This window comes from Thermobia domestica, chromosome 6 (genome assembly GCF_964235325.1).
Source record: "Thermobia domestica chromosome 6, izTheDome1.hap1.1, whole genome shotgun sequence".
NCBI lineage: Eukaryota > Metazoa > Arthropoda > Insecta > Zygentoma > Lepismatidae > Thermobia > Thermobia domestica.
The window spans coordinates 17,574,043-17,591,086 of NC_137459.1; the positions used below are offsets into that span (position 1 = coordinate 17,574,043).

Here is a 17,044-nt window from a genome sequence, read left to right on the forward strand (position 1 = left end):
AAAACTAAACTTTAAGCATTAATAGTGAAAAAAACTAATAGAGTTAGAAGAAGCAGTATGATGAATTTCAGAGGAAACCTTACTTGTATTTTCGACAAATGCTACATTCAAGATGTTCGGGAAATAACGCAAGATTGCATTAAACCTTGCCGCCTTCAATCCACAATTATCTATGAGAACTTGACTTAATTTGTGAAATTCTGTATCTACTGGGCCCGTTCACACAATTGTAAATTCCAATAATAATAATAATAATAATAATAATAATAATAATAATAATAATAATAATAATAATAATAATAATAAAAAAATCAGTGAAGAAGGTGTGAAAAAGCCTTTGAAGATCAGCTATCCTAAGAGATGTTTCTCTTCATTCACATCAGGCAAATGCTGAAATTTTGCAAGTGAAGGTCGTCTTTCACTGCTTTGAATAATGATCTCATGTTGGCTGGAGGTTTATGAATAACTCTTATATTATGTCTGACAAGGCAAGTATTCTGCTGAGTTTGCCCGAGGTGCGGCCTTCGGATGGGGATTGCGTTTGATACAGGGAGTAGAACACTCTGTGGTTCTTGAGTTCTCAACTCTATCAGTGATATCCGATGTAGATCCCATTTATGATGAGATGATTTATAGTTTCAGGATCTTTAGAAAATATCCGAAGTAAAGGAGTGGGACCCTTGTCAGACATCATTCGGATTACATTAGTAAAGTTTATGTTTTTTTTTTTTCTTGTAAGTCTTGTTTGATTTCTTCAATGTCTTGAGAAGTAGGGACTCCTCTGACAACACATGTAAATGTTGCCTGTTTGGATTTGTTGTTAGGTGACTACATTTTTTAATAGTCTCTCGTGTTCCATTGCACATGCTGTCGGAAGTCTGACACTCGAAATCCATCAAGAAATCGTAGTTTGTCCTTCTTATTTTGAAAAGTGATTTTAATACCATTATTTCGAATTAAATTATAGATGCTATTACAAGGTATTCTGGAATTGATTTCCCTATGGCCTAGTCTTTTGGGGATCTATGTTATATATAGCGATTTAGTAGACTTTTCTTCATGTTGGTTTTTGTCTGCTTCAGGTATCCTAGGTTTAGTTTGTTTGGTTTCTCTAGATTGTGTTTGTGGTTTCTCTGAGTTGTGGCCTCCTCGATGTCCTGTCTGTCTGAGGTTTCTATTTCTATCGTCGTTGATTTCTTCCGAGTATTGCGGGTCTGTTGATCTGTTTTTCCTTGGCGTCGCCCAGATCCTTTCTGAGTAGGATTCCGATATTCATCTTGTTTCCTTTCCTCTTGTTGGTTCTTGCTAAGGTCAAGAATTCTGGGTGTGTGTTTGCACTGTATCTCTACCTTTGCCTCTTTCTTCATGTTGGTGCTTGTCTGTTTCCGGTATTCTTCGTTTGGGAATCGTGATTGGGATTACTACGAAGGAACATCTACTCTTGTTGCTTGAATCCGTATATCTATATATATAAAAGAGAACGCACAAAATCCTTTGTCCGCTCATCACGCTAATACGGCTGAACCGATTTCTTTCATTTTTGGGGGGTTGTTAGGATTTGGACCCTAGATGGTTTTTATCATATCACTTTAATTTTCAATTACCAGTGTCTTGAGATAATTGACCAATCAGGTGTCCATACGTACAAAAAATCCTTTGTCCGCTCATCACGCTAATACGGCTGAACCGATTTCTTTCATTTTTGGTGGGTTGTTAGGATGTGGACCCTAGATGGTTTTTATCATATCACTTTAATTTTCAATTACCAGTGTCTTGAGATAATTGACCATTCAGGTGTCCATACGTACAAATCCTTTGTTATTAGTTCATCATAGGTATAAAAATAAACGTATTTATATGCAACCCGCATGACCCTGTGACTCGGCGGGTTAACATAACTGACAGGCGCTATAAATCACTTGAAAGCGAAAAAGTAAAAATTATCTAAGTAACAAAGTTTATTGCGTTCCGGGATGACCGCAGCGAAGCGGGGCGGGTTGGGGTGACCGCAGCGAAGCGGGGCGCGTTAACATAAATGACAGGCGATATAATGTTAACATTAGTGCAATCTTCTATGGTTTTTATCATATCACTTGAAAGCGAAAAAGTAAAAATTATCTAAGTAACAAAGTTTATTGCGTTCCGGGGTGACCGCAGCGAAGCGGGGTGAACGCTGCTAGTTCCCTATATATGGTATGTGTTGGAGATTTTGTTGCGTCAGCATAGCTGTTGATGGAGAATCTGAATTACGTGGAAATGAAGCCTCCGGTAGTATATCATCATCAGAAGAAGGTGCTCAGTGGTGGATGTCCTCTCAGGCGATAACTGTAGTGGTCTCCGTTCTTTTCTCTTGTTTTTAGAGAAAGTCTCCCGATGTGGCTTCTCTTGGTTTGTCATGAGACTTCTGCTCCTAGTAGTTCGTGTAGTCTCCTTGATGGCTTATCTTCCAGTGTTAGGGAGAAGGTTGTAGTGTATGTGATTTGTGTGTGTAAGCAATTCCTTGGCATAGCACCGCTAGGTATCTAGAGTTGCGATGTTGGATGTGTGTGTGTGTCCTTGTGTGCAATACAGATGAATCATCCTGTTGAGATAAGTTTATCCTACTTGCACTCCGACTGTCGGCAATGCCTGTACATACACGAGTGCCTACTTTGTGCTCCGTCACTCAAGAGGGATAGAAGTGCAAATAATTTAAACTCCTCCTTTCGGTTTTTCAAATGTCAACACTGTCGGGGAAGGAAAAATACGTTAGTTCTTGGCTCTAAAAGGAGCCGGATAAGTATTATTCTTAGAAGAACAGAACAATCCTTTGTTCGAGTCTACGTCTGGTCTTAATAAAGACCGACAAAATCTGTAGTCTTAGCCATATAACCTAACCGAACGTTGGTAATTAACAGTGGTTCTTGGCTCTAAAAAAAGAGCTGGATAAATAAAATACGTTATAGATGATAATTCTTGTGCGGTCACGTGGACTGCAGCTTTCCTCTCACGGTCCGTGAGCATTTGCATTATGATGAGACCGGAGATGTAGGCATGTATATATGGTGACTATTTAGGGCGGAACTATGAATGGGTGCTTGTGATTGGATGATAAAAATGCTGCTTTCTGGTTGGCTAAGGGATTCTGGCTCCTCATTGGCTATTGTTGTGGTTACGAGAAATAGCTTTGTTGAACGTCTTTTTTTTTTTTTTTTGTATCTGAAAAGGGCAGACCAGATAGGGCTGAGCTGAAACCCATTGTCTCTATTGAGACTGTTCCTTTTACATGAGATAGCTATGGTTTTCTTTATTGCTCTGTCCCAAAAAATTGCTGCACTCGACTACTATGGTGGTATTTGTAAAATCAATTCTATGTTCTTTGCATCGTTGTTCTTTTTTACGTCCAGTTTGTCCTATGTATGATCTGCCACATTCACATGATATATGATATACATCAGGAGTGCGCAAGTGAAGGTTGTCTTTCACTGATGTGAGTAATGATCTGATGTTGGTTGGAGGTTTATGAATAACTCTTATATCATCTCTAGCAGATATTCTGCTCAGTTTGCCAGAGATGCGGCAAATGAAAGGCAATACGGTAGTAGAGAAATAATCCTCAATCTTAACTTTTTTGATCACTTTGGACCTTACGCAGAGTCGTTCTGACGCGTGATTAGTGCCACACTAAAGAGTTCGACTAACATATGGTTCTTGCAATAATCAGACCCTTAGTATAACGCTAATCATACGTCAAAACAACTCTGCATAAGGCCCTTTATGCTTTAATGTAACGGCCCTTTTCATGGCCATGTTGATACCTATAAGGCTGTGGCCATTCTCTTGTAGCGTCGAGCGAAGATGGTTTAATTGCTCTTGTAAACTTCCTGGTCGTTTACTGAGACTGCTCTGTAGACAGGGGTGTAGCCACGGGGGAAGCCCATCGGGGCCAGGCCCCCCAAATGATTTCCTGCCCCCCCCCAAATGACCAGCTTTTAAAACATCATTGTAAGATTACCTCGCTTCAGTCACCTAAAAATAACAACGTTTGCATATAATTAATAATTTAATGTAAAATAGTATGGAAAACTACTATTTTACCATACTAATCGAAAAATAGTATGGTATCTGCTCCTTATACCTATCGGAAAACAGTATGGTTTAATTTTCTTTTTACAGCAGATTACACAATTTATTGCGATTTATATTTGACACTTTGAAGACAAACGTTTCAACAAGGTACTGTAAATACAAACAATGGTACTAAACTGATTTGTAAGTAGGCATGCATCACATTTTTTATATGCTGTAACTAGTATTTTTTTTAAAAAAACATATTTATATAGATGAAAAATGTAGTGAAAAACAACGTTTTCAGTATGGACTTCAATTAATTGGTAATTTTCAATTATTTTTACATGTCACCATCCCCCTTAGGAGTACTAATGGGGACTGAATTTGGATTTAAACGGCACCGGAAGTGCCTCTGTTCATTCAGCCACTCCGAAAACTATGATTCGACATTAATATTGGTCATTTTCGATCATTTTTGTATATCTTCCTCTTCTCTTCAAAGTGAAGCTATAAAAAGCATTCCAGGCCCGAACCTCATCTACGTTGAAAATTTAATCGAAATCAGTCGGGTGGCTCAAGAGTTGTTACAAATGTAGTCATTTCAATATATATATATATATATAGAGGGTGAACGGTAACTACGTGGACAGAGGGCGGGTGATAGTACATCTAACAAGAAGCAAAAAAAAGTCGTAGTGAACATGGGACAAATTCCGTCCCGTTTAGGAGTGACAGAGTGTCGAAAGCGTGAGAAAATGAACTTCAGAGGACAACAGTTTAAAAACAATACATCATAGAGAGTGCGGTTTAAAACGTCACTTAGAAAGTCATACCTACTCTGTTGAAAAATGCATGTTTGGAAACGCAGCTATACGTGCGCACGGGATTCCCCAAAGGAACGGAGGGATTCCCGGACATGCTGTAAAGGAAAGAAGTGTCACACGTTGTTAATCCCGTACGCACACGTAGCTGCGTTTTCAAATATGCATTTTTCAATAGAGTAGGTATGACTTTCTAAGTGACGATTTTAACCGCACTCTCCACGATGTATTGTCTTTTAAGCTGTTGGCCTCTGAAGTTCATGTTCCCACGCTTTCAACACTCTGTCATTCCTAAATGGAACGGAATTTCCCCCATGTTCACTAGGACTTTTTTTGCTTTTTTTAAAGATGTACTATCACCTGTCCAAGTTCGTCCACATAGTTACCGTTCGCCCTGTATATATAGATATTGACAACCTAGCCACGAGTTCTTCCACAATATATAGATAGATAAATAAATAATTACATTATTTCAGAAAGTTGCGAACTATAGCCTGTATAAATTGAATCATACAGAAGTTATTCTAAGACGCACTAGACACCAGCATGACTCGTGAAGAACCCTGTGTGTATTACAATACAATAAAACTCCGTTTTGCGGCTATTGCAGCATTGCATTTACGTCACACGCTTTTCTGTAGTTAGTTGTTACTGATCGTAACCACCGTTTTAAAATTCCTTCGCGTTCCCACTTGTATCGCTATTTCTGAGAATGTTATTTAAGTTTCGCATGTGAAACAGAAGAATCTTTTTGTGTGTGTGGTGTGCGTGAAATATTTTCCGCGACGGAACAATGCACGATTTGCAGACCTACAGATATTAATGTCGTACTACTTTTTCATTATTATTTTTGAATTTGAATATTTCTGAAGAAATCGAGTTTATTCGCATTCTCGCACTGATTTAGGAAACAAAAGGAATTTGTAAAGTGGTAAACTGAAGTCCGAAGTCCAAAGATGACGCTCGAAAGCTTGTTTACAAATGAGATGTCCCTGTTTCTTCACGTGTACAGCCACTTCGAATCTGTGGTCGACGAGGAACAGAACTCTGCATCGTTAACACTGGCGAACCTCAAATGCACGAAGCATCCTCGATCTGGGAAGAAGAGGTCGATGTTATTTCTTTAAATCCTGTTTTAACTGCATCTTCCGCAGTACTCTCTCCTTGCCAATCACCAGTGACCTAAAATGATGGATGCGATCTCCTTGGGGAAACGACAGTAGTTTTGAAGAATTAGGATTGGTTAATTAAACAACCTTATTGGGATAAAAGATTATTACGGGTCTACCATTTTCTAATACTTTGATTTGTTGGCGAAAAACACTACAAATGTATTCACAATAATATAAGCATTTTGTAATAAAAAGTTCTACCATTAAAAATAGTTTTTTTATTGTAATAACCCCTAAAATAATCAAAATAATGACAAAACAAAGGTCAAAAAGTGTTACGTAACGAAGTGGAGGGGTTCCGCCTTGCGTTACGAAGTGTGAGAAGCAGGAGAGAGGTGGTAAAACTTGGTCAAAAATAGCGTTACGTAATATGTGGACGGCCCTAGAACTGGAAATGAGCCATGGATGTTAATAAACTAATTATGTTTTTTTTTAGTCACAAATAATAAAAAAATATTTTTGTCAGGAAATCTTATAGAAAATAAGTGAAATTTCAAAGAAAATCAGCCTTATGTAGATAGGTTCTGTGTGCAAGGGCTTAAACTAAAATAGTTATGCATAAAGGTATAACGTTTGGTCCGGGACAGTAATTATTGGTTAAACATAATAAAAATACTACCTGGAATATAATTTATGGACGAAAAGCAAATAATAATAATAATAATAATAATAATAATAATAATAATAATAATAATAATAAGCTAGAAACCAGTGTTTTTTAGTTTCCCGGAAGGAAACAAAAATTTGCCGGTTTTTTCAGGCCTCAAAACACCATCTGCAACATAATTTATTTTGGCTTTGTAGCTGCCCCCCCCCCTCAAAAACGACGGCCCCCCAACATAAACCTGCTGGCTACACCCCTGTCTGTAGATCAAGGTGCTTAGCACTGTAAGACGTTGTGACTTGATAGAAGCTGGTTGCGTTGAGATAAAGATCCGTATGTATCGGGTTCCTAAATACGTTACAGGAAATAAAGAAATATAGCTACGTCTTCCTCTGAAGTAGTAGCTGGCAAATTAACATGTTCTTTGAATTCTTTTTAGGCCATAAAATTTTCAGCTGAAAACGGGACAGGTTCCGGCTTTTTAAAAATCTTTAGAAATGAGAAACAGGTCAGTGCGTAAATTAGTTCCTGCTTACCTTATTGTAGGCTAATATAATATTATATGCTATAAAATATAAACAGGATTTAACTTACAATATAGTAGTACATGACGCTCCCTGCATTTTCTCTTTTGCACTAGCTCGAATCCTTGATATTACATTGAAGAGAAGTTGACTCTTGAACTGAAGAATGTCAGAAGCATTTCTCAGAATAAACTATCTTCTTGAGAACAGCTTTTATTCTTCACTAGTCTTTCATAAAATTCATTTAATTTCTCTGTGAAGCATCGTTGCCAGACTCACAGCTCGGAATTATTCCAAAAGCTGATCGAAATTATGCTAGATTCGGTCAAATTATGCTAGATCCTCATAATTTCTAATTCAGAAGTTTTTAAAGAAAAGAAAACCAAAGTTTAGATGCGATAACGTACCTTAAAATACGCAGAGCGAAAAGATACGAGAATAGAACTCAATACTTCACGCACCAAATCTATGTAACTCAACTAAAGTAGTGCAGTCATTGCCAGACTCACAGCTTTTGGCTTCTAAGAAGAATAAAGAAAGAAAAATATGTCGTATAAATGAGTGCAAAGTGTTTGCTTACATATTTTGAAAGAAAATGACCTCGCAGTCAAAGATTAGAAAACCCTGGTTGGAGCTACCAAAAAAAAAAAAAAAAAAAAAAAAAAAAAAAACATGCATCTCTGGGGTGGACTGGATCAAAAACATGCCGAAAGGCCTTTGAGTCACCTGCATTTGTGTGCTATATGTTTTATCAAGAAGCTACCGTTTGCAATAAAACTCAGAAACACTAAATTGTTTTTATTCCCACGCCTCTTCTCTAAAGGTATCGGTAAAGGGATGACCTCCTGCCATTTCGAACTTGCTTCGAACAATAAGGCTGCCTGTATGGTTTACTGATTGTATTAATCAATGGGACAGGATACATTTCTGCCGTTCGTTCTATTTCTTCCCATTACTAACTTCTTTCTCATCTCCAGGTTTTGCGACTTTTTGATAAACTTGCTGAAATTATGCTAGATTTGGGCAGGATGCTAAAAGCAAGATGCTAAAGACATGCAAATTATGCTAGATCTAGCATCATTATGCTAGATCTGGCAACGCTGCTGTGATGTTAACCCGTACCCGCAACATAGATTTCGCGCTAAAAAAATCCCGTTTAAATTTCCTCTAACTGCATACAATTTACTCAGTCTTGGGAAGTAACGTAACGCAAGTAACGCGTTACTTTTTAAGTAACGTTTCCAAGTAACGCGTTACATTTTCCCCAAAGTAACTGTAACGGTAACGCGTTACAAATTCTTAAGTAACGTACCTAGTTTGCATTACTTTTTTTGCGTTACATTTCGAATAAGTAATTACAATATATGCATATATATATTTTAGAAAACAACTGTTTCTTTCTTGTAAGTGAATTTCTCAGAATGGTGAAATGGAGCATGAACTATGTCAGTGACCGACATACAGAGAAAGAGATAAGATCTTAGTACCACTTGCTGTTTTTGCAAGATGAGTGCAACCTCAGGAAAATCACATGTACTGATTACAAGCACCTGTAAGATTTTGTCATAGATTTTGACAGCTCCAAATCAATACATTCAGCGAGTGAACTACAAGTACAATGGTGGTCCATTTTACTTTGATTGGTGTTGTTTTTATAAAGATCTAGAACGAAAATATTTTACAGTTTGAACATTTGAAAGAATACTTTTTCTTAAAAGCTGAGGGTGATTCTGGACAGATTTTAGAAGTAAAGTGTCTGAAGTAGGGGTAAAAGTGGGTCTGAAAAGGTAAAGGGACGCATAAAATCACGCCGTCCCCGTGCCAATCTTTGCCCATTGATATTTCTTTAGAAAGTGGGGAGACGCCACAGATATTTTCTGAAAGTAGGGGGTTCGCGTCCACCCGCATTCCCCCTCACTTTTATCCCTGGTCTGAAGTGAAGCGAGAAATATTTATTAACAGCTAGGGTGTCATAATTAACGACATACAGTAAGGGGTTAATATTAATAAACTATGTTCTGATTACTACAAAATAGTTTGTTGATGGTATGTAATATTGGAGTTCTTTCAGATTAGTTTGCGTATCCTAGAGTCCAGTTGATTGTAGTTTACAACAACTAGCTTTAAAAAGCATGTATCGATTTTAGTTACTGGCAAGTTTTGATTCACCCCCAGTTCATGTTATTTTATTAGTTATAGTGCAATGCTGCTATATATTCTGTATTTTTAATTTTTACATAACAATGTTATAACTAATTTAGCAGAATAATAATAATCAGTCATTTTTTCTAACGCAGTATGGCATTTTAGTCAGTGTTACATTATGTAAAAATGTTCATATAGCTGTCAAGTAAGAATTTCTTCTTGCATCTACATAAAGCGATTCAGAAAGTGAAATATTGCGTTTATGAAGTTAGCGAAGCACATCAAATTTTCAATAAAGTAATTGTCCGCATGAAAGGATATAACAGCGATACTATTATCAACCTAAAGTTCTAAACATTTATGATGTTTCGGGAAAATCAAAATGTGTAATAATAATAGTAATAACTAACTAACTAACTAACTAACTAACTCTATGGCCTATGGAACCCGGAGGTTCAGTGCCGCGTTCACAAAAGCTCTCCACTGACTTCTATCCTTAGCTAATTGGATCCAGTTTCTACTTTGTATTCCTATCTCTGCGAGATCCATCTTAATATTATCCTCCCATCTGCGCCTAGGTCTTCCTAATGGTCGTTTTCCTATGGGTCTACCAGTCAAGACTTTGAAAGCGTTTCTACTTTCTTCCATTCTAGCTACATGACCTGCCCACCTAAGCCTCCTAGACTTGACGACCCTAACAATGTTGGGTAAACCGTATAGACTATGTAGTTCCTCGTTATGAAGCTTCCGCCATTCCCCATTCTCGTTCCTCTTGGGTCCGAATATTCTTCTCAGGATCCTATTCTCAAATACTTTCAGTCTATGTTCTTCCCTCATAGTAAGCGACCATGTTTCGCAACCATACAGAACAACAGGCATGATTATCGTTTTATATATTTTAAGCTTCAAATTCCTCGACAGAATTCGCGACGACAAGAGATTTTGAACCGAATAGTAACACGAATTCCCTGCTTTTAGTCGACATTTAATTTCTTCGTGAATATGATTTTCGTCTGTTAATATTGATCCTAAATATTTGAAAGTATCAACTTTATCAAAAGTATTATTTAATATTTTAACGCCTCCACAATTTGCCGTATTACGGTCCCGACGCACTTCCATGTATTTAGTTTTCTCAGCATTTACTTCTAAACCCATGTCCCTGCAAGCGTTTAATAAGATCTCTGCATTTATTTCTACTGTTCTCCTATCATCCCCTATTAAATTTACATCATCAGCATATGCCATAACCTGGTGAATGCCGTTCAACTCTAGGCCCTGGTTGCTATCTTTGATTTTCCTTATGGCGTATTCCAGCACAAAGTTAAATAATAATGGCGACAACGCATCTCCTTGTTTCAGGCCATTTTCGACGTGGAAGCTCGTGGACAAAAATTTTCCTACCCGGACTTTACTTTGGGATTCACTTAAACATATCTTAATTAATCTAATTAGCTTTCTCGGTATTCCAAGCTCTGTAAGAACGTTGTATAATGTTTCTCTCCTAACCGAGTCGTAAGCCTTTCTGAAATCAATAAATAGTTGATGTACCGGGGTATTGTATTCCCACTTCTTTTCGAGTATTTGGCGAATGGTAAATATTTGATCGATAGTTGATCGATTTCGTCTAAATCCGCACTGATAATCTCCAATAATTTCATCTGCGTATGGGGTCAATCTTGCTAACAGAATATTTGAAAGGATTTTATAGGATGTTGACAGAAGAGAAATGCCTCGATAATTATTACAGTCTGTTTTGTCGCCTTTCTTGTGAATTGGAACAATGATTGACTCTTTCCACTCTTGTGGCAATTCTTCCTTGTTCCAGATAAGGAGAATGAGTTTGTGTATCTTGTTCCACAATTTTTCGCCTCCAGCTAAAATTAACTCAGCCGGAATTTCATCAACACCCGGAGATTTGTGTTTCTTTAATTTCTTTATAGCGGCTTCCACTTAATACGCTATAAAGAAATACGAATAATAATAGTAATAATAATAAATACGGAAAATTGAAGTAATAAGATTTTTTTTTTTTTACATATTCAAAGTTTCGAAGGTAAAAGTAACGCGTTACTTTCGAAGTGGAGTAACAGTTACTTTTTGAGATAAGTAACGCGTTACGTTTTAAGGGAAAGCAAAGTAACTTGTAACGCGTTACATTTTTTACAAGTAACTTACCCAACATTGAATTTACTTATAATGACTATTTTTTAGAGACGTGAGAATGCATATGAAAATTGGCTATAACACGTCTAGAAGTGAAAAGAACGTGGCATGCACTGTTACTGATGCTAAATTAGCAACCCTGGACTACTTTTGTTCTTGTCAGCACTCTGATAGCAGAACTGTCCCTCTTATCTTTCTCTTTCTGTTACAGGGCGGGGTCAAGCAATTCGACACTTATGAAAAAAGGAAAGACACGTTGAAGTTCGTTCAACAAAACAAGCAACTCTTTTAAAAAAACCTTTGCTGTCTTTCGAACAGTACACTACTGCGAACGATAGATCATGTTTAATGTAGGGAATTTCAATTCAATTCTTGCCTCTTTGTTGTTATTAATTTAATACCTTTACCAGGAGTTAAGATACTTGGCCTTATGCAGAGTCGTTTTGACTTATGATTAGCGTCACACTAAAAGTTCTACTAACATATATTTCCTGCAGTAGTCAGGCCTTTAGTATGATGCTAAACATACGTCAAAACGACTCTGCATAAGGCGGATAATAGCTAGATATATGTGGAAAACATTCGTGCAAGTTCATGAGTAAACATTCAGTATGACCATAGTTATTGAAATATAAACTTTGGTGCAAAGTAACCCCATAGTTGGGGTTACTTTGCACAACCTACAAAAAAAGTATGTTAACATACGAATATAACCTTTCTGTGCAATACTTCCCTTTCAGTATTTATACCTTTTACTTTCTACACAAACCTGCATACAGTTTACAAATATTGATATTAGAATGAGGGTACTGGTATCGATACTTAGTATGAATTACCAATATTTGTGAAGAAAATTATGCAGTGTCTGGTACCGGCAAAGGAACCACATACCAGTGGTTTAGCATATGTCCCACACAAATGCCAACTCAGGCGCACACACACACAAAAAAAAAAAAAATCCCCGTAAACTGATTTGCCTTTGCTATTCCTTATCTCCAAGTTTATCATCTAAACCGTAATTAGTGGAAGATTTAGGGGCTTTGGGTCTTTCAGGCTGAAGTCCATCCAAATTGCATGATCTATTTATCAAAAAATCTAATACTAGTCGTTCCTATGCGTATAAGGTGCAACCCCCCAAAAAAGTCCAGTTATTTCTAAAAAGAAAAAAGAAAAAGAAAGAAAAAACCTTTGTGAGTGAAGCCCCTCTCAAACTACTCTTCTGGATCCGCCACTGTTCATAATTTATTTTCCAACAAGAAATTCATTCCGGCATCTACCTAATAGGAAATTTACCTAAATTTAGAATGCAGGAGGTTCCAGTAGTAATAATTTCCAATCTAAGAGATATTTTTGACCTGTGCAAAGTAACCCCGATTAGAGGCTAAAACCACCTTCTTACAGTTTTACTTTTTTTTATGACTTTAAAACGTTTCACATTTCATTTTTAACTATTGCATCAAAGTCAAATTATACAAATAAGTATTCTACGAAACTGACATAACTTTGACAAAAATTCTTGTAGGTGATACCTTTCAAACTTTGTCGGCCTTCACAGTGACTGCTTTCCATGCCTCAACAACAACGAACCCTCCCGGTAATAGAACTGATGTTAACCACCAACATTATAGCCAAATATGTTCCATCTTACGGTGGCAGTTGAAACTTCCTCTTTACTGTTCATGGTTTTGCCAACAGAGGACTGCGCAACCCTTTTCATATTTTGTGCAAAGTAATCCAGTCTTACGGCACTTCCAAAATTTTATGTGGCTATAATATAGTTTCCAAAAATTAAAGGTGGGTATATGCCGTATACCCTCGATTACATCCCTGATTCTGATTCAAACAATTCCGTGGCCTTCCAAGAAGGGGCACAACATGGCGAATGTTTAACTGAACTATGTCATGTTGGCCTGCACATCAGCTTCCCTCGCTGGCATTCGACTTCTTAGACCGAAGTCACCTACTTAGTTCAGTTACTTGCGTATACCAGGTCAGCAGCAAACTCCTTTACCCCAAGTCAAAACAAGACTATATGCACTGATAATTTTCCTCAATGGAACACTTCACTAACAAGATACAAGATCCTCTTTGTAAACTGCAATTGATTCAGATGATGTACACTTATGTCCAAAATGACTGTCTCATATCTATGACTTGTTGGAGCAATATAATTTGATAACGATTTTGCAGGGTACTTTTAATACTGATACTATGTGTATAATCGAGAAATTTATATTTGTGGTAAATTTCATAGGAAAAGAATTATAAATACGAAAATTAGAAGGAGTAAAAGAAAATGATGTTAAATGGACAAGGTTTTATTGTTCTTATAATATTTACTGCTCTTTTGACATGAAATTTGCCACATACGTGTCTTTGTCAATTATACACATACTAACATAAATACCGGGCGAATTCGTTATCAAATTACAGGGTGTCCGAGAAGTCCTTCTTTGATTACAGAAATTGATAACTCAGGCTAGAAATAAGATAGAAATATGAAACTGGTGTTGAATTGTTTACAAACTATAAAAGTTTTTGTCTGTGTTAGGTTTGTTCTGTTTTACCAAGTCTCAATTTTGTTTGTTTTAGGTTTGTAGTACGTAAGTAAGAAGCCCAAGAAGCCATGCCAACCAACCAGAAGAAGGCACAGTGTGTCCTGTGGTACCATGAGACACGATCACCAACCACGGTGCAGAGACAGTTCCAGACATTTGGGAGGACTCCACCTGATGTCAAGAGCATTAAAGCCTGGTATGAGAAGTTCAAGAACACAGGGTCGGTTGCTGACCTTCCGAGGTCTGGTCGACCAAGAACCTCTGCAGACACGGTGGAGGCTGTGCGGCCTCCACGCTCTCCTGACATAACCCCATTAGACTTCTTTTTATGGGGTTATGTCAAGGATGAGGTCTACCGAACACGTGTACCAGATCTTGAAACCCTGCAGCAACGAATAACCACAGTCGTTGCATCGATCCCTCCAGTGATGCTGGCTAATGTGTGGATGGAAATTGAATATCGCCTAGATGTGCTACGTGCTACCAAGGGTGCTCATATGGAAGTGTACTGATGTGACCAAAACTTTTATAGTTTGTAAACAATTCAACACCAGTTTCATATTTCTATCTTATTTCTAGCCTGAGTTATCAATTTCTGTAATCAGGGAAGGACTTCTCGGACACCCTGTATATTCCTACAACATATTTATAGACATGCGATAATTTTGGACATGAGTGTACAATGTTAGTGGCTCGCTCCGAAACAGATTTATCAACCCAACAACTATCCGCACAAACACCACAGGCTGCCCGGTGAATAAGTGTGCAGGCTTCATATATTTACAATATTGTCGATCAGGTGGCGTAATTAGAGCTCAAGATTAAATATTTCACTTATTTAACAAGAATTTAATTGTTCCTATATAGTCGGTTAAAAGTTTCCAGACAGGCGCTTAACTTTCATTTCAATGAATTTATGGAAGACGTGCCTTATTAGACAATGTCAGGAGTTTGCATTATTAGTGAACACTATTGTAAGATACAGTGCGGTGACATCTTGAAAAATGTGTGAATTTTTACCTTTTCTGATTGTTGCTAAGATTATTAGAAATCATAGTCAGGGATAAGACCTTACGTATATACACACACGTTGGAATCCTTGCACTTCATAATGTGGCATTTTTCTTCGTCAAATAGCTTCCAAACTGAAATTGGCTTCATGTAATATTGAGTTCCGTTTTACGTGAACAGGAAGTAACGTGGACAAACATCGAACTGGACGGACTCGTATTACGTCACGTGCGAAAGATGGTGTTATAGTAATGCCTAGCAAAAGAAATAGGAAGTTTACTGCAAAGAAACTTCAATCAGTATTTAATTATATAACGCTACCAAAATTTCAGTTAGTACTGTAAAATGACGTTTGAAAATAACTGGACTCTGGGGAAGAGTTGCATTGCAGAAACTATTGCTGAGAAGTTGAAACAAGCAACAGAGGCTTCAATACGCCTTAAAGTACAAAAATTGGACAGCAGAGCTGTGGAAATGCGTGTTATGGACGAATGTGTCAACATCTCAACATTTTCGACGACGTAGATTTTGTTAGAAGATGCATTCTGTGTAACCCCAACTATTAAACACGGAGAAGTTTGGGTGTTTTTCGCAAATTCCGGAGTTGGTTCACTTCACATAATACAATGAAATCAACAAAAATGGCTGTCATTCAATTTTAAGCAGGCATGCTATTCTTTCAGGATGGCGTTTGATTGGTCACGAATTAACTTTTCAGCAGGATGATGATCCGAAACACACCCAAAATTTGTTCTACCTACCACCAGAAAAAAAAAAGCCAAAGGAGGTATTTGTATCATGGAATGGCCTCTCCAGATCTTAACCTTGAACTTCTATAGGAAGAGCTGCACAGAAGTGTACAAAATGACTATTCAACATCTGATGTTGGACATTCTCCAGAACGCATGAAATATTATTTAAGATGAATGTGCAAAAAACTGTAAACCGCATGTCTCGATTGACGAAATATATGATAGTGGCGAAGTTTTTTTTTTATTTTTTACGAGACCATTTAAAAAAATTGCCAATTTTTCTTGCCGGGTAACAATTTCGTTATTCCGATGTTAAAGATGTCAATTGTGTTTGTAAATTACCAAGTATCCTATCCAAAATTGCACTATATTACAAGTCTAACTTAATATTTCACAGTTATTTATCTGTCCGGAAACTTTTGACCGGTAATGTACGTAGGTGCATATAAAAGAGCCAATATTAATAAAAGAAAAAACTGGGAATCGACACAAAAAATGTATTGTGATTGATATAAATACATACCTTCACTATTTCTCGACATAGTCATCCTAAAACTCCAGACATTTCTGGTAGCATGGTATAAGCTTCCGTATACCCTTTGTGTAAAAATCTGGTGCTTGAGAGTACAGCCATTCCAGAACTGTTTCGAACGCTTCGATGCAAGCCACTTTTTCAGGTGAAGAAAAAGAAATCACTGAGGGCAAGGTCGGGTCTGTAACGGGGATGACTGGATAGTTTCCATTGAAATCTCTGAATTGTCTCAACTATATAAGTAGCCATGTGTAAGTGGGCGTTCTCGTGAATCAGAATTCCAGAGTATAGCATTCCTCTCCGCTGATTTTGGATGGCACATCGCAGATTACTGTGTTTTGCAATGCATGTCTGCTGTTATTGTCCGTCCTTGTTCCAGGGATTCTACAAGAACCACATCTGTTTGGTTCCAAACCACGACTGCCATGGTTTTGTTAACTAATGGTGTTTGTTTGAATTTTTTTCGCTTTAGGAGAACCAGAGTGCCACAATTACATGGACTGCTGCTTCAACTGAATCTAACTTTCTCGTTAACGCGTTCTACCAGATAGTTCGTCTGAACACTAGGCCTTCCGCTACGGCTAATCGTCATGAACAATTGAACGCCCTTCCCAAAACTCTCTGCACCATTGCTTGACATTCGCTTCACTCATTACTGTCGGTCCCTAAATCACACACGATTCCCGATGGATGTCAGCTTCGTTTTGTC

General features: G+C 37.4%; 1 protein-coding gene across 1 annotated transcript in view; it reads right to left on the reverse strand.

Annotated features, from left to right (window-relative positions):
- LOC145687638 (uncharacterized) overlaps nt 1-7,387 on the reverse strand; it is a 270,371-nt gene extending 262,984 nt beyond the window's left edge. Inside the window, exon 1 of the mRNA XM_081761102.1 lies at nt 7,242-7,387. Within this exon, the coding sequence (XP_081617228.1) occupies nt 7,242-7,256 (15 nt within the window). The 5' untranslated portion in view covers nt 7,257-7,387. The remainder of the gene's footprint in view (nt 1-7,241) is intronic.
- Between the last annotated feature and the right edge of the window lie 9,657 nt (nt 7,388-17,044).